At 43.4% G+C, this 27965-nt stretch overlaps 1 protein-coding gene across 6 annotated transcripts in view; it reads left to right on the plus strand.

Moving 5' to 3' along the window:
• Positions 1-27965, plus strand: part of CAMK4 (calcium/calmodulin dependent protein kinase IV) — a 169288-nt gene that overhangs the window by 73334 nt on the left and 67989 nt on the right. For 3 of the 6 annotated variants that reach the window (XM_053292297.1, XM_053292296.1, XM_053292294.1), the window contains exons 2-6: positions 3781-3859; positions 4720-4777; positions 13738-13791; positions 19366-19428; positions 20126-20208. In XM_053292297.1, the coding sequence (XP_053148272.1) occupies positions 4736-4777; positions 13738-13791; positions 19366-19428; positions 20126-20208 (242 nt within the window). In that variant the 5' untranslated portion in view covers positions 3781-3859; positions 4720-4735. The remainder of the gene's footprint in view (positions 1-3780; positions 3860-4719; positions 4778-13737; positions 13792-19365; positions 19429-20125; positions 20209-27965) is intronic. The other 3 variants (XM_053292291.1, XM_053292293.1, XM_053292292.1) reach the window with 2 other exon arrangements.

Consider the following 27965-nt stretch of genomic DNA (forward strand, 5'->3'; position numbering starts at 1 on the left):
CCCCCAAACACCATCACGCGCATCAGCTCCGTGACAGAGCCGGTAATTATCTGGGCGGTCAATGCGGCCACCCAGGGACTACTGAGTGGGTCATCTGCTGGTAGAGCAGGTCAAAGCTGCTCTCCCCGCAAACCCCCTTTAGGCTCTTCACACTGCTCATGTGAAGAGACTCTAAAACTCGATATCATTAAAAGCCAGGCTAAAAAGGTGGATCTTTAAGGCTCTCATGAAGGCGTCCAATAATAGTGCGGCTATTATTTCAAATGGCTGTACTATTGTGCAACTGCATTTGTGTGGTTTTTGCATGTGTGCAGGAGCACACTTGTGCAGCTGTGTGCACATTGTGTTACAATGCGCCCGGAAGTTCGCACAATTTGTGAGCCACTGATACTAGTACCCATGTACCCTTTTACAAATTTATAGGTACCTAAGATGTACCCTAGCCCCCAAATTCAAAGGCATTACCTTTTTCAACCTGTCACCACCCTTATCTCTTCCTGCATTTCTTTTGTAGAGGAGCTGGAATCAGTGAGTACTGCCTGGAGGAAAACCTAGAAGGCTTGAATGTTGCAGCTAAAAATGGCAAAAATAATGTCCATGGTTACAGAATTTTTCTCCATTGCCATTTCTGACAGCATGTTGAGTGGCCCAAGTATGATTGACTCTTTCACCTTCACTGAAGAGACTTTTACTTAAAGCTCCATTTCATCCTCATTTCTCCCCTCCACATCTGCCTTATACCAAACGCTTTTAGATCTCCTAAGGATGCTAGTATGTCAGGTTTGCTTGACCTCATTTCCAATTCTGTGGTTTCAATTTCCTTTTCAATTCCTTCTGTGTAACCATCTATCAGTAGAAATCAATGGCTGTGAACTCACGTAGCATTTCCCCACCTGTTTTAAAAATTCTCAATATGAAAATAAGGGGGGTGCGTGCAAAAGTGACAGCTAGAAATCCTGCTAAAATATTTTACAAAGCATCCAATTCTGCACTACATTTATGTTTCATAAATGTTCAAAGCAGGGACATTGCTCAGTACTTAAGAGTCCCAGGTCTCAGGCCCATGGCCTCCCTCACTTTTGATCATTAATCCTTTTCATGCTCTCTAAAGGAATCGAATACTCTCTTCAAATTTTTGAAGCCATTAATCACGAGTGCATCCTTGTTACAACTGGAGCATTCCCAGACAGGGCTTTTATCTCACTTCTCCACCAGAATGGAGCGTGTGCATTTGCACATCTGCCGGATTCACGCCAAAGTTCATGTGAGATCTTGGAGTACTTCACACCTGATTTGGGTTTTTTCATTGCATATTAAAGTCTAGCCCAATTTATGTCTAGGGTTTGAAAAATCCACTTTTTGCATTTTTTTATTTTTTGCATATTTGAACTCGCGGAAAAGCCTGCTTTCTGGGAAATCTCCTGACATGTTTTGCTGAAGGTGCTTTTCACTGGTGGAGCAGGACCACCGGCAGCCTGTGAGTGGGCGTGGGCGTGGGCGCGGGCGCAGCCCCACTGACCCCACCCCCGTGTCTGACGTCAGACATGGGGTTAGCCACACCCCCGTGCCTGACGACAGATGTGGGGGTGTGCTCTGGCTCCCGAACGGAGTCTTGAGGCTCCGTTCGGGAAGGGTGTGGTTTAACTGCCGAAGGGGCCGCGCGGCCCCTTTGGCAGTTAAACTAAGGCTGGTGCTGCTTTTGCAACGCCAGCCCTTTAACTCCCAAAGGGCCGCGTGGCCCCTTCAGCAGTTAAGTTAAGGCTGGTGCTGCTTTAGCGGCCCAGGTTCCTTGAACCCGTTGGCCCAGTGGTGGCTCTGCCCCTGGTGCTTTTCAGGTTGGTTCCCTGGCATATATTATTTTCAAATTTTCCTCCTGTTTTCAATCACTTTTTGTGGTGGCCTTGCCACCATATGAATTTTTTCACTGGGAGTTTGATTACTGTGCATTTGTTTTTCTTCCCTCAAACTTTCCCTTCTTTTTTGTGGCAGCGTTGCTTCTGCAGTTTTTAAAAAGAGTTTAATGAGTTAACAGTACTTTTTCAGGGGAGATCCCATCTCCTTTTCCTGGGCCATTGCCACCACCTCTTCCATTGAGCCCAGCAGTGGTATTGATGCTGGGCATGAGGGTCAGGCCACCTGCTGCTGGGCATGAGGCTGAGGGCCCTGCATGTCAAAAGAGAAAGCCCCCAACACAGCTGCCTTCCCCTCCGCCTTGTGTACAAATGGAAAGGGAAGAGACAAAGAGGGAGAAAGCTGGGGATGATGGGAGTTGCTCCATCCCTCCCCCTTTCCATCACAAGTGCATGGAAGTGGAGGACAGAGGTTCTGCAATGGAAAAGGTAGTGATGAGGAGCACTTGCTGGACTGGAATTTTGCCATCACATCTTGCTGCAACCAAACTATGTCAATGGTGAGGTCATGGGGGACAGATAGGCAAGAGGTCTGAGGCACCAGGCCAAACATTTGAGGCATGTGTCCCTTGTGCCCTGTGCAAGCATCACCAATGGCTACCAAACAACATAGACAATACTGCAGTATATATATATTCCATATAAGAAAGCATGTCATCTATTTCTGTGTTTGCTTTTGAAAAAAAAACTTGAGGTGTGCATCAGTGTTTTGAAAAATTTAATTGTTACTTGTCATTTTTGAGAATTTCTTAGCTCTTTTAGTCTTCAAAGTGCCAAAGTCATTCCAGCTGTAAAATTATAACTTTCCTGCAGAACAAAAAGAGCTGGTAATGACAGAGTTTTCTGTTCTGCAGGAATATTATAATGTCACTATCATTAGAGCCTTTTCACCATTGATAACTTCTAAACTAAGTATATGTGACCATGAGATTGGAATTGTGAGCACAATACCCTATTGTCTGGCAGAAGTGCTGCACTGAGGGGAAAATGCAGGATTAAAAACAAACAAACATCAGAAACGCCACATTGGCGTAAATGCCACAGCAAAGAAAAGCCAAGTACCAGTAAATCAAATAAGTATGGCCACTTGCACTGTCGCCACTCCTCCACCTCCATTGCTTTGAGGCGCTCTCAGCCAAAATGCCCTCACGTGGAGCCCAAACAGGCATGGAAAATGAAAAAAGTGGGGCGGGGGGAGCAAGCAGACCTGGAGCAGGAAGGCCCAGCTGCACCATCGCCCCTCCTCCTCCTCCTCCTCCTCCTTCTCCTGTCACCACTCCTCCTCCTCCTTCATTGCTTTGAGGCCCTAATCTCGGCCGCATGGAGCCTCTCGCCCTGTTGTGCTGCTGCCTCACCTCCTTCCGCCCCTTTTTCTCACCTAAGCACCACATCGGCATAAATGCTGCAGGCGCCTTAAAACAACTCTTTAAAATGTATAGACAATTGTGTTTATGCCGAAAAATATGGTACTTGGTGTAGAGGTTAAACTGTAAAGCTGGGACAGGCAACCATGGCTCTCCAGCTTTTGCTGGACTACAACTCCCATCATCCCCAACTGCAATAAATTATGACTGGGGATGATGGGAGTTGTAATTAAACAACAGCTGGAGAGCCAAGGTTGCCTATCCCAGCTTTAGAAATATAGCTGGAATAAATCTAAATCAAATATTTCAATTGAACATCGAGAAAAAAAATAGCATCATTAACAATATGAAGAAGATACACACACACACACACACACACAATTTCAAGCTCATGAATTTCAGATTTTGGAGCATGTGTCTGGTTTTGAGAGAAGTCTAGCTACCTATAATGTTACATGGATGTATTTAGCATACCTCAACATGACACTGTGTTCTCTTTCATTCAGGGGCGCTACATCTATTGTCTACAGATGCAGGCAGAAGGGAACAGGAAAGCCATATGCTGTTAAAATCTTGAAGAAAACTGTAAGTGTCGTTTTTCCTACTTACGGATTTTTGCCACTTGCTTCACAGTCCAAACACCCTTCTGCTTCCATTGATTTTAATGAATGATGCATATACCAGCAGCTATGCATCTATTCAACTTTTGTATATATATAAGTTAGTGTTCTGCTTGTGTTTTGTTTATATTGTAAAATGACTAGAGGAGCACAATAGTAGGAGTTACAGGTGAAAGAAAGCCAATAGCTGATATTCTTATGAGAACAATAATACTTCATATTTGTATAAATCTCATGCCAGCATCACTTTTGAGTGCTCAAAGCAGCACATAGCTGATATTCTTATGAGAACAATAATACTTCATATTTGTATAAATCTCATGCCAGCATCACTTTTGAGTGCTCAAAGCAGCACATATCCTTACAAAAGCCTTGTAAGGTAAATACAGGTGTGCCTCATTATTGACTAGGGTTCTGTTCTCCGCTACAACCACAGATAACAAAGCATTAAGGCAATGGGAATTGGAGGGTTGGGTTCCTGGATGCTGGAGGAAAGGGTGAAAAATGGCGGTGGGAATCAAAATAATGTGCCCTACCGTACTCTGTGGGTTTCCAGCTGTCCAGGAATGCTCCCCACCCAAGTCCCAAATCTGTCATTTTCCCATGAACAATTGCAGGGGAAGTTGTTGGTTTAAAAAAAAAAAAGAGCCACAAAACGGCTCATTTTCTTAAAATGGTGGCTGGAAATGACCTCAGAGGTCACAGATATGTGGATTTTAACCCTTTTGTATGTGTGAAATCAGGTGCCTATTATCTGACCATGGAACTGTGAATAGTGGACCTTAACGAAGTCCACCTGTATGTATTATTATTCCCATATTGCAGATGGGGCTGAAAGGGAATGACTTGCCTAAGGCCACCAAGTGAGTTCATCATGGCAGAGGTGAGATTTGAACAATCCTGACTGGCAGCTCAGTCTCTGAGCCACTTTGCTATACCAGCTTTCAACATTAGAGGTAGGATGAACAAAAAGGAAAGAAACTGTGGGGTTTCTAGTCTGAGGCTTCCTGGTTACTGTGGGGATCAGAATCTTCTATGCAGGCATGGGGAGTAAGGAAAGAGTTGTCCCCCTCCACAAAACTACATGCAACAGGAGAAGCAAAGAAGAATGCTATGTCTCTTCTTGCCATTTAAGGTGGCTAATGAAAGACATAACCTGGAGCTATCAGCTCAAGAACATGTGGCACTAATTCTTAGATAAGTGGTGAACATACATCTAAAATGAACAGGGTTAAAATTAAGGCTACAAAATTACATAGAGTTACTCATGCATAAACCTAGTAAGTGTCTACTGTGTGTGTGTGAGATGAGCGCCAGGGTGGGCTGGGAGGGCGCAGGGGGAAGGCTGCTCTTCACTTACCTCCCCCACCCCCCAGACAACGAAACCATCCATTGTCGGCACCCCTCCCACATGCCCACATGGGCAGCCCTGCTCCTATACATAAGATGCTTTACTACCTTGCTAATCAGCCATTGTGTATAATAAGCCTCTTTCTTTAAGCAGCTCCTAACAAGTTCTCCTGCTACCAGTGTAAGATAACAGGATTTTCCACAGGCTAATCAAGTCCTACTAAGCCCAGTCCAGTCACTCTATGGCCACAACAAAAAATTGTTGTGTGTGCCTGAAATTTTATGTTTCCCAGTAAGGACAGAGTTGAGATTTACCCCAGTATGAATATCAGTATGAAGTACAAATATCCTCAAATTCATTTTCTCCTATAAAGCAAGCATTGCATACGTGTCTTACATGAAATAAAACTCATGATGCTGGGATGCAGTATGTTCATAGAACTCTAGATCTAGGAGTGTTATCGATGCATATTATGTTTTGGGTGGCTATGCTTGGTATTGAACGTACTACATCCCAGCATCATGAGTTTTATGACAAAATACTGTAAGTATCTTGCCAGTATTGGGTGATATCCTGACTAGTGCTGTGCTTGTGCAAGGATGTAGTGCTCGTACAAGGCTGTTGCACTAGCTGGTTGCATGAAGTCTGAAGTTAGTATTCCAGATGAGTGTTGTGCTGTCAGAAATGTTGCTTGTGCAACAAGGTGCACAACCTGTAGCAGACCTCATATGTTTAACAGCAAATGTTTTGCACAAGAGCTCATTCTGAAAATCCCTATAAGCACAGCTACTTGATCTTTTTGCATTGTTGCAACTTAAGACACTGTTAGGATATTGGCCACTGTCCTAGCTCGAAGTGAGATGAATAACTGGAGATAAGCATGATATGACTTTTGAACAGATGTTCACTTGTCCTGGGAAGAGTGTGGGCACAAAACTTCAGGTTGGGCTTCAGCTTTAGGTAGGATGCAATAGCCTGCCTCCCTGAGGCAGCAGATTTGGGAGCTGTTGCAGGGCAACAGATAATCAATTATTTGGTTTATATTTTGCCTTTTGAGGAGCATTTGGATTTTCTGCCTTTAAACTAAGCTTCAGAATTATTTGAAACAAGAGTAAAAGCTGTTTGTATATGTGGAGAACTGTTGATTGGTTCTACAAGTAGGTTAATAGCAGACAATATTCTGCCTTGCTAGTTTGCAGTGCTTTGAGAATTTCCATTGTGGCATGTGCTCTGGGTTCTGAACATTTTATGGTATTTTAAAAATAGCATTAGGATTAAAAATTCAAAAGAAGTACAGTCAGGAGACTCATCCAGAATTGGTGATTATGCAAGTGCCTGAAAATACCTTAAAACAATTGCTATTATTTGAGCATCATATTTAGCTTTGACATCAAGACCAGATGAATGAGGGATTTTCAAAGTAATAAACAGAGTTGGGGGAGCCAAGAGAATTGGAAGTGATTTCAAGAGAACAGACACAAATCAAATGGGATAGGAGGCCAAGCCACATGCCTCTCCTTTTCACTCAGCTTTAAAATCTAGCCGAAGGCATCATTTCAAATTTCAGGGACTGGAGAGATATTGCAGTAGGCAAGGATAAGATTCACAGCAAGATATGTTAAGAGTTCCTGAGGAATAACTGCATGTGACCAGAAAGATGCGGGGAGTGCCCCTCTCCCTACAGGGTGCCTTTGCAGGTAGCTTCTTCTCCCACAGGCATTCCTTCCTCACTTAAACTGTGAGCCCCTTGAGGACAGAAATATTTGCATTTGGAAAAACTGCTGTAAGCCACTTGGAGTCCATGAGAGGGAACAGGATATAAAACTACTAAATAAAGACCCTTGGAGCCAAACTAAACATATGGAGAAAGTGCTTGTACCTTAAACACATTTGCCCCATTCATATATAAAGTGGGAATGGGGATCTACTCTTTAAACAAAAAATAAGCTGAACTGAGCAGAGAGAAAATTGCTTAAAGCTGTAGAATCCAATGAGGCAAAGCTGTAGAAGAGGCCAAATTTCACTCCCTTCCTCCTTACATTTTTTTTGTTTAAATTTTTTTTTATTTGTTTGTTTTTATTTGTTGTCAGGGCTCACAGGGTTGGGACTGCCCATGTGAGAAGCTTCCAGCTCCAGGAGGTGGAGGAACAGGACAGGAAAGCAGAGCCAGCCAACGCTGGCACACTGGCATTGGCGACTGAAGGGGAAAAGGGTGGATGGGGGAAGGATCTTATGGGGTGACAGACAGTTGCAAGACAGAAGCCCCTCAGCTGGTGAGCTGGCCAGCCCTGTCTAGGGCTATTATACAATCAGAGACCAATGATGAGCCCTGAAGAACTTCTGGGGAGGACTGATGCCCTGGGACAGTGGAGGAGAGTGGGTCCTAGGAACAAGAGCCGAGAGCCGTTGGGATGGGGTGGTATATAAATGCAATGAATGAATAAATTCATTAAACAAACAAACTAGTGCCAGTCAAGCCACACAGCAAAGCCTAATATGAAAGGGAAGGGGACGAGGGGTGTGCATGAACAATTCAAAGCGAACAGGAGCACTGCAAACTGGACCAGTTTGAGCGGTTCAATCGCGAACTGGACTGGCTTTCAGGAAAGGGGCCCAGCCTGCAACCAAACCAAACCTGGTTCAAAATGAACTGGTTCAATGGTTCAAGCCATGCTTGACTGAGGGTGGTGAGAGGGTGAAGGTGAGAGGCATTTTAAAAATTAAATGAAATCCTTTCCAGTGGTACCGAAGCTCCTTGGAGCAGTGGTGCTCCCTGCAGCAGCCCACATGATGGCGGCACAACTCTGGCACTCACATGGCCTCTGTGCATGCAGAGCTGTGCTGGAGTGTCTGAGCTGTGCCGCTGCCACGCAGGTTACTGAGGGGAGCATTGCAGCTCCAGGCAGCTTTGGTAGCACCAGACCCCTGCCCAGGGGCATAGAGTCCATTGGACAAGGGGGGGCAATTGTCCCCAGGCCCGAAGGGTTAGGGGGCCCAACAGGGTTCTCCCTGCCTGGCTAGGGATGCTGAACTCCCACCAAAGGCCAGCCCCTTGGGAACAAAGGAGACAAGCGGGGATGCCTAAGACGAGGAGAAGAACGAGCAGCAGGGAAATGGTGGGAGCTCTGCCCGTGCCTGCTCTGGCTCCTCCTCCTCCTCTGTAGCAGAAGCCTCAAAGTCTGCACTGAGCTGTCACTTTGTCAGGGACAAAGCAAGTGAAGGGTTAAAGGGAGTGAGAAGCAAGTCCTAGAGTGGCCCAGAAGGCTGTGTAATAGAAGAGTCCTGTTCCCTCATCCCTCCACCGGAGAGGAGACTTGGTTTTTCCCTTTTGTCCACAGCAGTGTCGCTGGGAGATCTAGTGAGTGCAAAGGGTGTGTGGGCTGCAGCAAGGAGGGCAATGCAAGGAGGTGGTGGTGGGGCTATAAAGTGCTCAGGAGGGGAGCACCAGAATGGTGGTGGTGGGGTATTAGAATAGCAGCTAATTGCCCCACCCCCTTGCATCTGACATCAGATGGGGGCGTGGCTTGGGGATCATGTGATGGGAAAACGGGGGGCGGGGGCTGGCTGCTACGCGACTGCCACTACCAGTAAGGACTTCATTTACCTTCAAAGAAGCTTCTCGCCATGCCGCCCTCACCCCTCTCGCTGACCTCAACACGAGCTGCCCAGCACGAACTGTTGAACCTGGTTCAGTCAAACCGACCAGCTGGCCCAGTTGTTTCTACCAAACTGGTTCATGGACCCATGGTTTGGTCTGAATTAAGTTTGAATTCAGACTGAACCCCAAAAACTGATCCATGCAAACCCCTAAAGGGGGTTAATTATTATATTTATATTTCACCTAACAAATCTCTAGGCAGTTTACAAAATAAAAAGAAAACAATTGGGGCTTGTGTTTCTGTAACCACTCCACTTCCCATACCCATATTCCAAGGTCCAGAACAGAACAGAAACCCAAGGGAGTGGAGCTGAGAAACTAACCCCACAGCAACATGACATATATGACATATGTGACAAAGTGACATATTTAATGTATATTAAATGTGTTTATTATACTTGTGATTTCCTCACATGCCTAGTTGGACCCTGACATACTTGCAGTTGAGGAATGTTCTTTTCTGCTCATTCTTTCCCGCTCATTCTTTCCCACCACAACAGTCACCACAGCATTACTGCAATGCGCTCTATGTGGGGCTGCCCTTGTGTGTAGTCCGGAAACTGCAGCTGGTTCAGAATGAGGCAGCCAGGTTGGTCTCTGGGTCATCTCAGAGAGACCATATTACTCCTGTATTGAAAGAGCTACACTGGCTGCTGATAATTTTCTGTGCAAAATACAAGGTGCTGTTTATAACCTATAAAGCCCTAAAAGGCTTGGGCCTCAGTGTATTTAAGAGAACGTCTTCTTCATTATGAACCCCACCGCCCATTGAGATCATCAGGAGGGGTGCGTCTGCAGTTGCCACTGGCTCATTTGGTGGCTACTCTAGGACGGGAGTTCTCCGCAGTTGCATCAAAGCTTTGGAACATGCTCCCTGCTGAAATAAGAGCCTCCCCATCTCTGACAACTTTTAAAAAGTCTTTAAAGATGCACCTATTCACCCAGGCTTTTAATTAAACATTGTTTTAACATTGTTTTAAAAAAAAAATTAAAATTTGAATTGTAATGTTTTAACTTTTACTATATCATTTATTTTGTTGTCATTTATTTTAACTAATGTTTTAATTTTTTGTTTGCTTGTTGTAAACCGCCCAGAGATGTGAGTTTTTGGCGGTTCAGAAGTATGTTAAATAGTAAATAAATAAATCATATCCATATATCCATGTTCTTCCATGGAGCCTGGGTTGGTTCTCAGTAATTTTTCTCCCAAATTTAGAAATAGGCTGACAATAGGGTGCTCTGTACTTTTAAGCGATTTTTGATATCCAAGTCATCTATAAATTTAAACTGGCCCTAGAATTGCAATGAAAGCATTCTAAATTAATTACATTACAGGAAACAACACATGTGCAGTAACATCATAGGCAACTGGGGAGCCAGTGGCAGCTTCCATTGACCCCAAGGCAACTCCCTATTTATTTGTTAGGCCTGTGTGAAGCTTTGGCACTGAGCAGAGATGACTGTTCTCACTGTGCAATTCTGCACTTCGCCCAGTCCCAGTGCAGCTCCTTTAAGAGACACAGAGTCTTCTCAAGCCGCAGAATCATATTGGAATGCAGTTGTGAAGCAGAAGCACTTTCCCCATAGAATTCTATGGGGAAAGCTCTGGTAAGGATGACACTTCCCAGCACTCTGCGCCGACCTTCCAAGATGGCTCTGGGGCACGACAGGGCTCTGAGAAAAGAAAAAGCTCCTCGCCTTTAAGGGCCCTTCTCCAGGTCAGAGAGAAGTGTAGCATTGTATGGATGTCAGTGAGATAGGAAATGGCTCCTATGCAGAAGGTTTTTTGCAATGTTGTCTCCACTTGAAAAATAGAGAAAATCATTGTCATAATGAGCCAGCATGGTGTAGTAGTGGCTAGAGTGCTCGACTAGGACCGGGGAGACCCGAGTTCAAATCCCCATTCAGCCATGAAACTAGCTGGGTGACTCTGGGCCAGTCAATTCTCTCTCAGCCTAACCTACTTCACAGGGTTGCTGTGAGGAGAAACGCAAGTATGTAGTACTCTGGGCTCCTTGGAGGAAGAGCGGGATATAAAATGTACAAATAAAATAAAATAAAATATAAACAGTATCCAGTAGATATAACACTTGCACACCACCTTCCACATGATATTCACAACAGCAGTGGCTGCATTGTCAAATGTTCTGCGATATAAAATTATGCGTTTGAGAAATGTGATGTCTCTGCAACTGAACACTATCTTGAGAGATGTCCTGGTCCCTTGCAACAACAACCTAGTAAAGCATGTGCATTTGTTGCTCTGAAAAACCATTGCATAAAAAGACCATTAAATTTGAGATGGTTTGGTCCAACTGTGAGTGATTTCACATATACCTTTGGTGTGTAGGTAGATTGTGTGTGTGTGTGAGTGTGTGTGCACGCATAATGTAACTACTACATTAATAATGTACATAATTACATGCATTACATTAATTATGTACATAATAATGTAATACATTAAAATGTATTACAATAAGACTAAAATAAAAATAGAGAATAAAATGAGCAGACATAAAAAGCTGCCAGACCTCCGTTTCCTAAATGTCTGCCAGAACAGAAATGTTTTTACTTGGCAGTGGAAGGCCAGCAAAGAGGGGGTGATAATATGAGATGTGCCTTTCATGGGAGGAAGTTCCATAGCTTGTGTTCAGCTGCAGCGAAATCCTCTCATTTCTATGCCAGGGGTTCCCAATCTGTGGTACTCCAAATCTTGATGAACTATAACTCCCATCATCCCCACCTATAGTTTATTGTGGCAGGGGTGATGGGAGTTGTAGTTCAGCAACATCTGGAGTACCATAAGTTGGAACCCCCTGATCCACCCCAACCAAATCACTGAAGTTGGTGGGTCGTAAAAAGAGCGCCTCTCCAGAAGATCTTAACAAATATGCAGTTTAGATGGTTTACCTTTGGGTAAACTAGTCCCAAACCAGTTCAGACTTTCATGGCCAAAACGGCACTTTGAATTGGACTGGAAAACAAATCAGGAACCAGTTCAATTGTTGTTACAAGCAAGTCCATCTATCTGGTAACTGGTATCCTTCCAGCAGCCTGGCTGTAGTGTTCCGGATCTGCAGTTCCAAACACTTTTCAAAGGCAGCCCCATGTAGGGCGGTATACAATTATGTTAAATAAATAAATAGTATGCATTACAGTAATCCAGCTGAGATTCAATGAAGCAGGACAACTGTGTGTCTTGGGCTAATGGCATGACTTTCTCACCTGACTGTCACCCCTTCCCAAAGATAGGGTCCCCAATCCAAGTCCAAAGCCAGGCAATAGCACAGTCCCAAGCAAGAAACTCAAGGAGGCTGTTCTCACAACCTCCCAAAAGCAGGCTAAGCAAGCCCGGCCCAGTTTTGGCAGGCCTTGTGTTGCAACGGGAGCCGCAGGGCTCTGGGCAGCAAACCTCCTTAAATGCCCCCACCCTTACATGAAGTTTGCCAAGCAAGTGCCCCGCTAACCCCATTTTGTCAGTTATGAGTTGCCACGGCAGGGCTCATGAGGAGACCCCTGCCTGGGAGGCTACAACAAGTGTTGGGGGTCCTCCCATAATGCCCTGTTCACTCACACGGGGCATGCTGGGGCTTCCGGGGGCCAGGTGGCCCCTGATCCCCTCCGCCCCTACTGGCCCCATGACAGACCCGGTAATCGTGTGGGTGACTGATCCGGGCGCCCAGGGCAGGCTAGCCACTTGTGTGTGGGGAGAGAAGGCTTGACCTGCTTTCCCCACCTAACCCCATCCAGCTCCCCACACTGCCCGTGTGGAGAGCCTCAAGGTCTGACGGCCCTCAACCCCACTTAATACCTGCAATGCTATTTGGACTGCTTGCACTGACACCTGTCCTGGGCCCATTAAGATGCCTTCCTTCACCACCTGACACACTGATAGCTCCTTGATGGCTTATTTTTCCTCTCTTGTTTTCCTTCCCCCTGTTAGAATTGTTGATTATAATGAAAAAACAGTCTGAGAAAATAGCACATGAAGAAAAGGAGCAGTTCAAGGTTAAGAAAGCAAGAAATCGCCAGCAATATATTGCTGCACCATCTATTCACCAGGGACTTAAATTAAGCCAGACAGAGTACAGCTGAGTCTAGTTTCCATAACCACCAGAGCAGGGCTTGGGAGAAAGCCCTGACTGGTAATCAGTGGGCAGCACAAATGCTTGCCACTTCATCTAGAATGGAAAATATGGCTTACCTCTCAAGTTATTTTGAAGCAAAGGAGTTTGTTTTTTCCTGTGCAGGGGTTTATAATTTCCTCAACTCTTGGAAATGGTAGTGATGGTGATTAATACTTTCATATGCTTTATCGTATTAGATTACTGTTAAATAAATGTGGCCTTCAGTCTTGACTCTTGAAGAATAGAAACATTGTAACATGAGATACCAGTTACAAATCACATTTAGAGGAATTTTCATGTGACATGAAAAGCTTACAAAGGCTATGTTGGCTAAACATGGTAGTTTAATCATAGGTCATGAGCAGATTTACAGAAATTAATTTACAAATACATTAGAAACAGATTAGAATAGAGGTTGGGGTATTTTTTGTTTTTTTTTTGTTTTAAATGAGGTTTACTGAAGTTAAATAAGAGTTAAGTGAAAATAAAGTAAAGTAAAAGTTTGTGTGTTTATTCTTTTTTTAACAGTAAGATTTAACTAACATTTTACAAAAAGTTCGCCTTGTCACATAACCACATGCTGTTGGTTGATATTACTAATATAATGAGCTCCAATGCATTCATTGGGCCAAGGCAAAGCAAATCAGAAAGCCATTTTTTATTTGTTGTAGTATTTTGGTAATCTGTTTAAAAAAATGTTATTTCAGGAGTTGCCTGCTGAAGAGCTCTGTGTAACACTAAAGAAGTTGTTTGAAGAAAAGGTATTGCCTTATTTATATATATTATACAAGGAAGAGTATTAGGAGACATCAGGAGGAAAAGAACTGAAAACTTGGCCCATATGATCTGCTTGCCAAGCAGCTTCTGTAAGGACTTTTGCATTCTCTTCAGTGGAGGAACCAATGCACATAAAAAGTTGTACATGTGGGGCTGCCCCTTCTTTTGTGGTGAATGACCTGCTCACACAGGAATTTGGTGTGTGCATTAGTTGTGGATCAGGATTGTGTTAGATCCTTGGTCAAGTTCTATTCATCTAAAGAAATCCTTGTCAATAAGGCAGTGGTCTTGCTGCATTGACTACATTTCATAGCAATAAGGAGAGCATTATCCCAGGATCTGAAGTGATGAGCAGCTAATTATTATATTGATAAAAGCTGTAATTCACCTAGTACTGCTGATTCTGCACATTCTCAATTCATGTAAGCCTTATGGAAATGCATGGTAATTGAACAGCAACAACACTTGGTAGACTGCAGTCATTGTTAGCTTTGGTTATTAATTCCAGGCCACACATCTATTCTTCGTTTGCATATACATCTTTTTTACAAATACCAAGAAGGACAGTAAGAAGCACCTAATTAGAGACCTAAGCTGGCAAAAAAAAAAAATGGGGAGGGGGGCCATTCATAGAATGTGCAGTTACAGTCAGTAATTGAAACCTGGATGATGCTGTTGTATGAACATGTGTATATATTTTCATCAGGTACCATCACACTGTTGGTGGAAACCAACAAATTTTTGCACATTGTATTAACTGAAACAAACCCGTGCTGGGTGTGCTGAGCATACTGAAGGACTGTGTAATTAATAGTGAACTTTATGAGATAGTGTGATGAGTTCTGCAGATATACAATATTCGTCTTAAGTGGAAAGCAGGCAAAACAATTCTAACGAAGCTTAAAAAACAATACCGCGCCCCCCCCCTATTTTTCCTTCTCTTCTCTCTTGCTTATCCTTCAGGCACATATTCCCCACTCTCTTGTTTCAACCAGCTTATTGGAGCTCTTGAGAACATGGAAGAGACCTTACTTTATGAGAAACAGTAACCTTTCTTCCAAATGTCTAAAGAAGTAATATACAATTCTGTCTTTGAGCACATTTCTAAAATTAACTTTCTTGTTTGTACAAAGATAATACTTTGTGGCATATTGGGTCTTATAGAGCAGTAGCTTGCTCTATAAGTAGCTTGCGAGCACCAGTGTGTACCAGAAAGGAGCGCCTTCTAACCAGTACAACAAAGGAAAACCCCTGCTAACTTGACAAGGAGGCACTTTTTAATGTGGTGATTCTCTTTATTTAGCAGGGGGAGAGTAACTGGCCCTATCCACCCCCAGCACAGTACCTCCGGTGGCTGTTGCTGGTGTCTATCTTATGTTTCTTTTTAGATTGTGAGCCCTTTGGGGACAGGGAGCCATCTTATTTATTTATTAGTTCTCTGTGTAAACTACCCTGAGCCATTTTTGGAAGGGCGGTATAGAAATTGAATGAATGAAGTCTTGCTTTATATACACCTAGCCTCTGTGACTTAAATGTAGATCATTTTCTCAGCCTAACAGCCAAACTCAGAGTAAGCTTTGGTTTCCTTGTTCTAGACTAAGTCTTTTATTATGCCTTCACATCTATCCAAAATAACTATTGAAGACGATCTTCCTTTCTGCTTCAGTCCTCTTTTTGCCTTTGATAACTTCTAGCAGTATTTTTGTGCCTTCTTTTTCTCATTTCCATGTCTAGGTTTTAGCAGGGCTGACCTCAGGACTGGAACATCTTCTTTACCCACCACTACTAGCAAGAGTCCTTCCATTATTATCATTAATAACCTCCTGCACTCCCTGTTTCCTGCTGACTTTCTCTTGTTGTGTAGCAACCTATGGAGCCTGATCACACGAGCAGCCATTCCCAGGCTTCGGAAACCCTACCTGGGTTGCTTGTGTGAAGCACTGGGATTGTGGCCAATCCAGCACTGCCTTCCTGGTAGCCCCCAGTGTGTCCTTTTACACAGGGGTATGTGGGCTTGGGCTGCTTGCAGCCTGAGCAGACACAAAGCCAGGCGTCTAGAGCATCCAACTCATGGAGGAATCCCCCAATGCACTGTGCTTGTTGCGCAGTGCATTGTGGGATATCTGGAGGCTGCAGGCGCGTAACAACGATCGGGCAAGGGGAGACAGTTGTCTGGGGGCCCCACTGCCTGGAGGGGCCCCCCAGAGGCACCTCACGTGACTCCCCATTGCCCCCTGCCCAGCCCCAAGGCCCCTCAGCCACTTGCCCTGTTCGCCCTCTCTCCTGCTTGTCCTCCTGGCCAGCAATCCAGGCAGCAGACAAGCTGCAAAGAGCTCCTTTTCTCCCGCCTCTCAGCTGATCGGCAGGTGGGCGGGGCTTCCACTGAGGCCTCGTGTAGGCCTCTGTGAAGCCTGAACTCCAGTAGGGCCCAAGCCAGCCAGGAAGGAGGAGGCAGCCAGAGTGGCCACCACTGCTCTCTGCAGCCGAAGACCCCTTGCTGCCCTGCCAAACCCAGCATTTGCCAGGTAGAGTGTGAACTCCTTTTTGTGGTTACCTCCCCCCCCCCGATATATAGGGATCTGCCTGCCATAGGGCTTTGATATGGCGGGGGGGAGGGACTGAGAAGTCTCTGAATATTTATTTTTAAACAGCTTGGAAAATTTGCTGGCTTAAAAAAAACTATCTAAAAAGTCCTATAAGTGGATTGTTTCATGGCAGAAAATTACAAAAACTTCTGGAAGAAACAGTATTATATTTATTTTATTCATTCATTCATTCATTTATAAATGCACTTATGTTCAAGTTGTTTTGCAACCCAGAAGGTCTGAGTGAGAACTGTGAAGCATGTCTTCTGCTTTTATTTTATTTTATTTTTCTTGTGTGTTCACTGCTCCCCAATAACTTGCAGGGACTTCAGGGTAAATCTGGCCAACATGTGAATGCAGCACCTCCATTCCAGAGGAGATGTGTGTTAAAGGGCTTTAAAAGCCTCCTGTGAAAAACCTCCTGGAATCAAACTTGACTGAATTTGTTCAGAATTCTGAGAAAACAAACATAGGCTCACCCTGCATGGTTGAAAGTCTCCTTTGCTAATCTGCAGCGAGGGAGCCATTTTAATCATTCATCTTTCTAGTGTGTTCTAGGCATTAAAAGTAAAACAAATGTATAGTACTCAATGTATATCACTATATATTGTGACGTGTGCGTGTCTGTATTCAATGAAATGTATTTCCAGGCAGCATACTTATTTTGGAATATCAGACTTAAATCCTTGGGGGCCTGGGGTGTGCGGAGGCCCTGGACTTTGAATGGGGGGGCCCCATTTTAAAATCTCGTCTCTGGGCCCACTCCAACCTTGCTACGCCCCTGGGAGGCTGGGACGTATTTTTCTGGCCTTCAGAACACAGCGTGGCATGTGGCAGTGCCAGTAGTGTGGGTGTGCAACCATTGGTCCATCTAGCTCAGTATTGTCTACGCAGACTGGCAGAGGCTTCTCCAAGGTTGCAGACAGGAATCTCTCTCAGCCCTCTTTTGGAGATGCCAGGGAGGGAACTAGGAACCTTTATGCTTTTCCCAAAGTGGCTACACCCCTTAAGGGGAATATCTTACAGTGCTCACACATGTAGTCTCCCATTCATATGCAACCAGGGGAGACCCTGCTTAGCTAAAGGGGACAAGTCATGCTTGATACCACAAGACCAGCTCTCCTCCCTTACTAATTTTCATGGAAATCTTTGTGCTGGTGTCAGTGGGGCTATGCACAGAGGAGCTTTTAGAACATGTGCTCCTAATGTCTTGTTAATGCACTGCATTAATTGAATTTTTTAATGGCAACGCAGAATTTTAAGAAGTAGCCTTGTTGTTTCTTGATGTGTAGACCCTCATGTGTGGATGATGGAAATGATTATGTTGCTGAATGTTCCCCAAGCATTCAATAACATAATCCAGGACATGAATTGGGTTTGGTGTAGACTGAGCACAGAACCCTTGTGTAAGCCTTCCCTACTGCCCCCTTTTGCCGTTTCCCTGGGCATAGTCAGAGGAGCACCTAGGTAATTTTGGAGCCTGGACCTAAAGGCCGTTTGAAGCCCCCATGCTGCAAGTTAAGCATCATTTTTTAACACATAGGTTCTTGAGGGCACAAACCACACCACCCAGAACAGACTAAAGAGGATTTGGGGGCTCCCAGGGTATGTGGAGGTCCTGGACTTTGGCCCTGAAGTCCACGGGTAAGAGCACCTCTGGTCCTAGTGGCCACAAGGATGTGAGCATGCACGGTAGCATCCAGGGCTACTGAGAAGTGTAATTTTAATGTTCCCACTGGCAGTATCTAGGGCCTAATGGTGGCCCTACCACCGTGCCTACTGTGATCCCTCCCGACCTTGCCCAGATAAGCAGGAGGCAGCAGGGAGAACTTTGGGCTCTTGGAATCTGTTATCTGAATCTCCCATATGAGTCCCATCTCATCACTGATTATGTTACCCGTTTTTGTTCATTTTAAATGGTGCACGCCTTAACATTATATGTCGCTGCTTATTCACCAAAGGCATTGTTAGAAACTGGAATGTTATATGTGTTCAAAAAGGTTTTTGCCTGATGTCAGTCCCACGGTGGCTGGTGTGGTGTGCTGGCCATGCAAACGGCCTCCGCCAGCTCAGTGGTGGAGTCGATCCTCCAGCGCAGCAGGTGCTGGGCAGCGTGCTGCTGCTCAGAACAGCTTTCAGGTGATACAGGAGGAGATGTAGCACCTATTAATTTACAGTTCAAGGTGCCTCCCACCGCCCCGCCCCCTGGGCGGCACCTGCACCAGCCGCTGCTGTGTCAGTCCAACTTCAGCAGTGTCCAGTAAACTGGCATCAAATCGTCTTTAAATAATCAGTAACATGACTAAACTGTCCTCCTATTCAGAAAGTATTTCTTGGTATTACTGTATATAAAAAAGCCCCTGGTGGTGCAGTGGTAAAACTGCCGCCCTGTAACCAGAAGGTTACAAGTTCGATCCTGACCAGGGGCTCAAGGTTGACTCAGCCTTCCATCCTTCTGAGGTCGGTAAAATGAGTACCCAGAATGTTGGGGGCAATATGCTAAATCACTGTAAACCGCTTAGAGCGCTCCGGCTATAGAGCGGTATATAAATGTAAGTGCTATTGCTATTGCTGTTGCTATACTTGTGGATTTGGTATTGAGTTTTCTCTTGATAAGCTTTTGAAGCTTATAAAGAATTTCATTCTAGATGTTTACTTTGGATGTACCAGCAGCAGATTCCCATTTACACTTTGATTTTCAAACATTTGACCCTTACAGGCAATCAATCAGATTTCAATCATGTGTATTTTTTTATCTACCTCACTCAGAGTACCTTTGGATTTTCTTTAGGAATGTTAGTACTTCACTCATCTATTTCTATAATATATAGGCTGTTCTTAAATAATTTACTTGCAAGTAAATCCTGCTGAACTCAGTGGAACCTAATTACTCCTACTAAGTGTATTAAGCATTACAGTAACAATCAGATCTGTACTACCAACAACTTACTAGACACTTTTTCTATTAACTAGGTAGACAAGAAGATTGTCCGAACAGAAATAGGAGTTCTACTGCGACTTTCACATCCAAATATTGTAAGTTTGATATATTTACAACCAAAACATAAATATTTGTACTTCTTTGTTTGCTAATCACTGACATGCCATTTACTGCATATAAGAGGCAGAGGAAAGTTCCTCGTATAAGAACTTCATAGTAACAAAAAGAAATATTCATTGTAGTAGTAGGAAAGTCAACTGCTGCTGCAGTACCACAAAGGAGGAGAAAAATGCTGCAGTTACCAACACCAATATTTCTTGTCCAGCAGAATGGCCAGACAAGACCAGGATTTCTAATGAATTAATATATACTGCCTTTTTTAAAAAAAGAAAGAGAAAAAAAAACTTTCTTGTGGAGTCTTACTTTGACCTCAAGATTCTGGTCCCACTCAAAATGGGATCGAAAAAACAAACAAACAAATAAATAAAATAATTTCCATAGAGATTCCAGGTGATGGTATTGTGGGCCCAAGGGAAGTTCTGTTTTACTGTTAGCAGTAGCTCTGTTTCACTATGGTCTGTGCGTTAGAAAAATATGGAGTCTATAGACTGAATGAAAGATACAGGCATCTTAAGAAGCAACTAAGATCTTGAATGATAAGCTCACAGAAACCTTAAGTACAAACAAATGGGATAAATGGCTTGACTTTCATCCTTCATTGCAACTTCCTTGTGATGATCCATAAAAGAAAAGAAACAAATGGAAAACTCCTCATTTTGTGCCTTTCTCCAGATAAAACTGAAGGAGATATTTGAAACCCCCACAGAAATCAGCCTTGTCTTAGAGTTGGTCACAGGAGGAGAGCTGTTTGACAGGTAGGTGATTTGTAAAAATGGCAGCGTGATGAATTCAGGACTATCATCATAGTGAGGGCTGCTTCCTTAAAGTGGGCATTCATTTTTTGTGGGGTGGTAGAAAAGCATGAGATAGTGTGGCAGGACTTCAGCCAGCTGTGCTGCCCTGGCCTGTCCAGTGCTGCAGTCCTGCCCTCCATTGGCTGGCATTGCACCATGACATTGACTTGGGGAGGGCAAAAGGGCCTCACAGGGTAGACCTGGGTGAAGATTCCTTTGCCCAGATATGCCCTGTCAGGATATAAAAGGAGCAAGTCCTGGGCCCGTTTTCGCTTTCGTTCCCATGTCTCTATAAGGAGAGAAATGGCTTTGCAAAACATATTGCAAATATGTATTACTTACCTCACAGAGTTGTTGTGAAAAGAAACTTAACTATGTACAATGCTCTGGGCTCCTTGAAGGAAGAGTGGAATATAAATGTAAAAATAAAATAAAATGTAAATAAATATTGAGAGCAAAAAATGCATCCAGGCAAGTCTTGAACTGGGAAAGAAGCTACACTCCTAGAGGGTAGCAAATAGAAGCAGTGTCCAACTTGCATCAGTTCTTTTTAACATTTTCCTGCCTGTTTTCTAACCAGCACTTAGTCTGCATTACACTTCACGTGGTGTCATGTCCCTGCCTTAGATAAGACGTGTCTGGTTAAAGCAAATAAAGTTGTAACCTGCTTTCATCCCATTAATGGGTCAACTTTCTCTAACCATCCCCCCTTCTGGTTTTCTTCACTTCAGTGCCTAGTTACTAGAGCAGTCCCACTTTGCAGGCCTTGTAATTCTCTCATTCTAGCCCAAATGATTGCCTGAAAAGTGCTTGTAATCCTCTGAACATTTCTTTTTAAAAGAATGCCATCTGTTCTGTCTGGTCGCTCACCCATTGAACCTCTGAAAGATTTGGTCAATTTATACCCTTTCCTCTAAATCAGGGGGACCCAACAAGGGGTATTAGTATACTTATGGGTACTGAAGGACTCCCGTAGGGTACTCAGAGGTCTCCTACCTCCCTGCACTGCAGCCACAATATTTCTGCCCCATCCGAGGATTGCTGGTTTGAAGCTGACCCATCCTCAATGTGTCCACTGCAGAAGGGGAGAGAGGAGGGTAAAGACCCTCCTCCTCTGCTCCTGATTAGCTAGCTACATGCTGATCAGAAAATTAGCATTGAGTACTTGCATTGTATTCAAATAGCTGCAGTGGTGCAGTGGGGAAGCAGCTTGCCTAGGGAGCAAGAGGCTGTTTGAATCGCCACCGGTGTGTTTCCAAGACTGTGCCTGGTAAATATATATTTGTAGTCACCTATATCAGGCAGCAGCGATACAGGAAAGCACTGGAGGCAGATGCTCACTTCATTGACAATGGCAAAGGCATAATCTCATACTTTGTGGGAGGAAGGCAATGGTAAACCACTCCTGTATTCCACCAAGTATACTACATGGCTCTGTGGTCGCCAGGAGTCAACACTGACTCGACGGCACAATCTTTCCTTTTCCTTTTACTTCCATTGTAATTTCAATGGGAGTGCTTATGAGTAATTTAAACAGGATGTAAGCCAGTGACTGGAGTATCCTGTTTCATAATTGTAAGGGGTGTGTGTGTGTGTGTGTGCACGCGCGTGCACATGTACATTCAGTACGTATATGTACACACACAACATCTCTATGGGTTCCTCAACTGAAAGCTTTTGACGGAAGGGGTACACTAAAAGGGTTGGGAATCCCTGCTCTAAAACTTTAGTTATGCAGGTTTATAAAGGAAATCATTGTGGTCGATGTTCATATCTAATTTGTTTTAAATATATATATATAAAGCAATTTTGAATAAATGCGCTCTCTCTCTCTCTCTCTCTCTCTCTCTCTCTCTCTCTCACACACACACACACACACACACACACACACTTGTTGCACCCACTCAGACAGTTCTTTGGATATTAGTGTGTGAGTTGTTCACCCACCTGGCCTTCTCTTTCTCCACATGCAGTTCATTGGAGACTCTATAGACCATCAGAAGGCAATCTTGATCCTTCAGCTTTGTTGAATTGTAACTCCCATCATCCTCAGCCACAATTTACTGTAGTTCAACAACAGCTGGAGAGCCACGGTTAACTACCCTTGGTGTAGACCCAAATCAAAGCATAACCTGAAAGAGTTTCTCTGCTTTTTGCTAAGCATGCACCACCACAAACCACTGCAACATTCACATCTAGTGTGACTAACCTCTCAAAGCATTCCAGTCCAGCAGCTCATCCATGGTATTATTTGTAATTTGTAAACACTATATTAAAGAAAGTGGAATCTCAGCTTTTAGGAGAGATTATTATTATTGCTGTATTGAATGTTAGTGGGAACTAACTAAATGAAAGGTCATTTTGGTAATTAGATGGTGCTTGGTTGTGGAGCCGCAGCCATATCTTTTTAATTTTGGAACGATTGCTGTGAGAGAAAACCCTCCAATACTCTGTGTAAATTCCACTGACCTTTCCTTGACTCCCTCCATGAACTTCCCAAACCTTCACTCCTGGCCTCTATATACTTTCTATTACTCACTGCCACTCTTGTCTGCACAATAGGAGAACCCAAACTATTCAAATGGTATGATTTTGCATTTTGTACATTTTTGTGTGCTGTGAACATTTGGAAAAACTCACTGAGACCAATGGTTTCATCTTTTTAGGGGTACACACTCCATTCCTAAACTAATTGGGCCAAGTTAGATGATACAGCAGAGCCAGCCCTACTTACACACAATAAGGCACATGAATAAGTACATCTTGCTACATGTGTGAGGGAGTGGTAGTTGAGATGTGAAGACCTGAGGGGAAGCCTGAAAAAATGGGGGGGGTAATTTCCCCCCAGAAAAAATGCCCCCCCCAGTTTTCACATTTCTAGATGGTAGTCCCCATACTACTATTCAAAACAGAATTGCACACAGGTAAGGGGAGTGGGATGTGCTCATTCAGGTCCCTATTTACATGTGGACAGGGCCAGTTCAGACATAACAGCCAAACTGGCCCTTTGGGAATTTCAGTGCATTTCAGTGAATTGCCTTCTTCAAGGGCACAAAAAGAATCTCCTCTGATGGAATAGATTCCCAAACACTAGAATAATCTTGGTAAGCAACATAATCCATCACAGTTTCTTAGTGACAGCTGGGCCAGTTGTATGCTGGTATCTGCAAAGTTAACTATTCCTGTTCACTGAAATTTTGAAGTGTTTGCAAAACTAGCCCACTAGATTCATTTACAAAGACACATCATTCTGTAACGATCTAAAGTTATCCTGGCAACTAGAAGCTGGAACTGCATCAATGCTGATGCCAGACATTTGAAAAGGCATTCCATATGCTATCAGTTTTGTTAAACATAAAGCAATCCTGTTTTATTTTAATAGTTGATTTCCTTTTTTTTTTTTTTGCAAACTTTTCATCAGTTGCAAACACAGAGCATTTTCTAAGGGGCCTTTAATTTTTAAACTATTGCTCTAGAGAAATTTTAAGTTAACATGCATTAATGATACATTCACCTTGCTGCTCCTGGCAAATAATCATTTAGCCAAGATAAAATAATAAAAAAATAAAACAAGAGGCTTAAAATAAGAGATAAAAAGCCTGTTTATTCAGTGAGTACTGAATTCTTCACATTATGCAGTAAAATGTTCCAGTTAAGCCAATGGAAACTTGATATCTGAAAAATATGATCCAGCTCATCAGGCAACATTAGAAAGCGGTAACATAATAAGAAGTGCTAATACCAGTAAGCAATTTCTCCTATCACCTACCAAATTACAGTCAACTTCATGGTAGAAAGGGGGAACCATTTTAGATGGTGCTGTCAGCAGCACTACGACAAGGTTGTATTCTTGCCCCTGTTTTATTTACTTTTTATATAAATTCAATAGTTTCTCATCTGAATGACCTTGCTCTTCACCCCCCTATACTTGCAAATAGGTATGTTTCGTTACTGCTTTATGCTGACAATATTGTCCTATTATCGCAAACCAAGATAGGATTAAGCCGTGCCTTAACTTCCTTGAGTTCCTATACTGTGAAGGAGGCCTTGGAGGTAAACTATACCAAGACTAAGGTGATGGTTTTTGCAAATTGCCCCCAAACCCATAAATGGTCCATAAATGGGCATAACATTGAGCAGGTCAAGGTTTTCAAGTATTTAGGGGTTGTATTTCTTTCCAGTGGATCCCGGAAAGCTCATCCCAGAAATCTTTCCGGATCCCGGAAAGCTTTGTTTCTCACAGTGCCCAATGGACAGCAAATGTGATTAAGTCTTTTTACATCTCGAGAGGTGCTGTCTTTGTCCCAGCGGCTGTCAAATTAATGAAGGCTAAAATATACCCTCAAATTCTTTATGGCGCACAAATTGGGCCTTTTGATAACTTTACAATCTTAGAAGCAGTCCAAACTATATTCTTAAGGGCCATCCTTCAAGCCCCCAGAGGCACAGCTAATGTGACTCTCCGTAGAGAGGTTGGGGTTACCACCTTGAAAATGAAAATCTGGTTTTGTATAATCAAATTCTGGCTGCATTTGGTTTTCTTCCCAGTTGGTTTAGCACCTTTAGTATTAATTGAGAGTTTTACATCTAAATGGGAAATAGCTCTAAAAACAAAATTGCATCAACTGGGCACGTCCCAAGAAAACCTTATAGGGAGGGGTATGTTTTGTTAGGCAACGACTATTGGATATAGATCTGCAGGAGGAATGTGTTTGACTACCAAGGGGAATCTATATAGGCCCTCAAAACTTCAGCCACAAACCGGCTGAATACTTAGACCATATGTTTTTACCTACGTTTAGGAGAGCACTGACCATTGCTTGTTTGAACGCCCTTCCCTCTGCACTCCTAGACGGGAAATATAAACGAGTTCCATACGCATTGTGTCGTTGCCCTTGTGGCTCAGGGGACATAGAGTCAGTTCTCCATGTTATTCTGTACTAAGGATGCTCGTATTAAGTTTATTGCTCCTCTCTTAAAGAACCATCCTGGCCATACAGATCAATTTTACTTGGATTTTTTACTGTCAGATTTTAAACTTGTTACTTCTATAAATGTGGCCAAGTTCTGTTTTGTTGCATCCAAACTTCATAGAGCTTGTATTAGCAATTTGAATATTTTGTAAATTATAATTGTATTATTTTAAATATTATTTTAAATGTTAAGCTGGTCTAAGGACCGTAATAAATTTACTTACTTACGTACTTGCTGTTAGCAGCATGAAATATCAGAAAGGGAAGATTGCTTGAAGAGTCACAAGAGTCACACTGGGCACTCATAGAGTGGGCTGGTGGTTAACTTAAACTGCCATTTTCACTAAGCCTGAGAAAAGCATGAAATAAACTATGACGCTGTTGTTGGGCACGCTCCTCGCACGCCCACACAGTTCCCCGCAGACCAAGGCAGCTGGGAGGGTCAGGGGCCAGAAACTACCTGGCTGCACCATGTGAGAGTGTGGTGCATCATGGGAATCCTCTCTCCCTGGGCTCCCCGCAGTGTGGCAGCCATGGTTGCAAGCAGCCGTGGCTGCCCTATGAGCAAAAAAAAGGGGTCAAGGGAGCGTTTGCTCCCCTTACTTTGTTTGAGGGTGGCTGTTTAGGCAGGTTTGGCGCCATGGAGCCTCTGGGATCAGGCCCAATTCTGGTGGTTCACACACTTGTGCAAAACCAGGCTGGGCTCCCTTAGCCCGGTTTTGCACACTTGTGTGAATAGTCTCATTATCTATGAAACAGAATAGGTCCTCACCCTTTGTTCATCATCAGGAGCTCAGGGGAAAGAGACAGTTTGAAGTTAGGATTTTTGCAGACCAACACCTCTATCCAGCTAGGAGGATGAGGACTTCAGTGTATGTTTCCCTAAAAGAATGCACACATGTTGAGGCTTCACACGTGGTCCTCCCACACTGCTGGGGCTGTGTGTACATAGCTCTTCCAGAATTTTTTTGATAATCCAGTCAGCTGTTCAGGAGGAGGTGAGGGAAATATGTGGCTGGATACAGTTCCCTCTGCATCTTCCTCCCTACCAAAGAGCTGATTTGTGTGATTGCCATTTTTTTTGAAAGGGTATGCATGTTCAGCTCCAGCTGTTGTGTACACAACTTAATTAAGACCAGTGCTCATGTTGTGCAATAAATGTTTTGCTGATCATTTTTGGATGGTATACAGATGCATGTTGTGAACTTTTCAAGGAATTAAAAACCCCAGATTACTCTTTAATCACTCTAGGCTTGAGCAGCCTTTATAGCATTATATTGCAACCTTATCAATTAGCGGGGGGGGGGGGGGCACCTTTCTGTGTGTGAAGCCTTTTTAAATAATCCAGTGGAAGTGTGAGTTTATTTTAGGTACTGCAGACTCTCAAGAGATCATCCATCTTCATTTTAATACTGTTAACTGCAGGAAAACAACACAGAAAATAATTTTGTCAGTAAAAAATGTGAAACCATTGCTACTTTTTTGCAAAGTATTTAAACAAATATCTAACAAAACAAATGTCTAGAAACACCTGGAGCATTTCCAGATGGGGCTTTTCGCTCACTTCTCCTCCGGAATGGAGGGTGTGTGTTCACATATTGGCCAGATTGACCCCAAAGTCCATGCGAACTATTTGGGAGCATTCCAGTCATGATCTGGGTTTTTCATTAGGCATTATAATGTAGCCCAGTTTATGTCTGGGGTAAAAAAAAAAATCCACTTTTTGCGTCAGTTTTTAAACCTACAGTAAGCCTGCTATCTGAAAATACTCCTTAATTGTTCTCAGCATATATTCCATGGTGAATGGATAAATACCCTAGACCTGTTCCTTTTTTCATTTTGCCCATGACAAGATTCACTCTGTGCTCTATTCCTTCTTCCTAGCTCCCACATTCTCTATATGCTCATATGAACCCCAATATTCTCATGTTCTGTTGAAGCGGTGCTGTCACCTATCCATTATTATTTACTAGTACAATTGTGTTCTGGCAGGTAACTGATATCAAGGTCTGAAAAAGAGTGTAAACATCAATAAGCAAAGATACTTTTCCTCCTGACCTCATACTGTTCACCTGCCAAATTCCATCACTTGCCATTCTTTTTTGCCTGCTTCCTGCTCTGGCTGCAGCCACAGAGCCAGTATTTTTTTAAATCAAGAGCTGGCAACCCTACATGGAATAATGTTTTTATGCTATAAAAGTTTTGAACTGAGCTATATTAATATCTTATTTTTTGGGGATCAATGCAGTAATAAAGTGAGTACATGGAAAAGGTTTGCTGATGCTGTGTACTCTTCTTGAATGCATCAATGCCTCTAAATATACCAGCTTTATATTCTCTGCTGCTAACTCAAAAACACTTTTGCAGTAATTAATTGTTCAAGGTTTTTATGCTGTATTATTTTCACTGTGCTGTGGTTATCATTATAGAGCCAAAGCAATCTTTTTTGTAAGGAGCCCAAGGATGCTAGGGCTTGCTGTTCTCTGTACTGTGGCCACAGATTAGTTCACATGTAGCTTTTACACACATGGAGGGTGTGAGTCCACATATCAGCTGGATTTACCCCAAAGTCGCTGCGGATTAGCAGAGACCAGTTCAGACATGACTCTTTCCCCCCTGAATTATGGCTGTACATTCTGTCAGCCTGAATTATGTCTGGTGTAAAAAAATTCCTTTATTTTCAGCAGCTTTTGGGGGGAAACCTGAGGCTTCTGGTATGCCCCAACGCTTATCTGTGATGGAGGG

The sequence above is a fragment of the Hemicordylus capensis genome, chromosome 2 (genome assembly GCF_027244095.1).
Source record: "Hemicordylus capensis ecotype Gifberg chromosome 2, rHemCap1.1.pri, whole genome shotgun sequence".
Lineage (NCBI taxonomy): Eukaryota > Metazoa > Chordata > Lepidosauria > Squamata > Cordylidae > Hemicordylus > Hemicordylus capensis.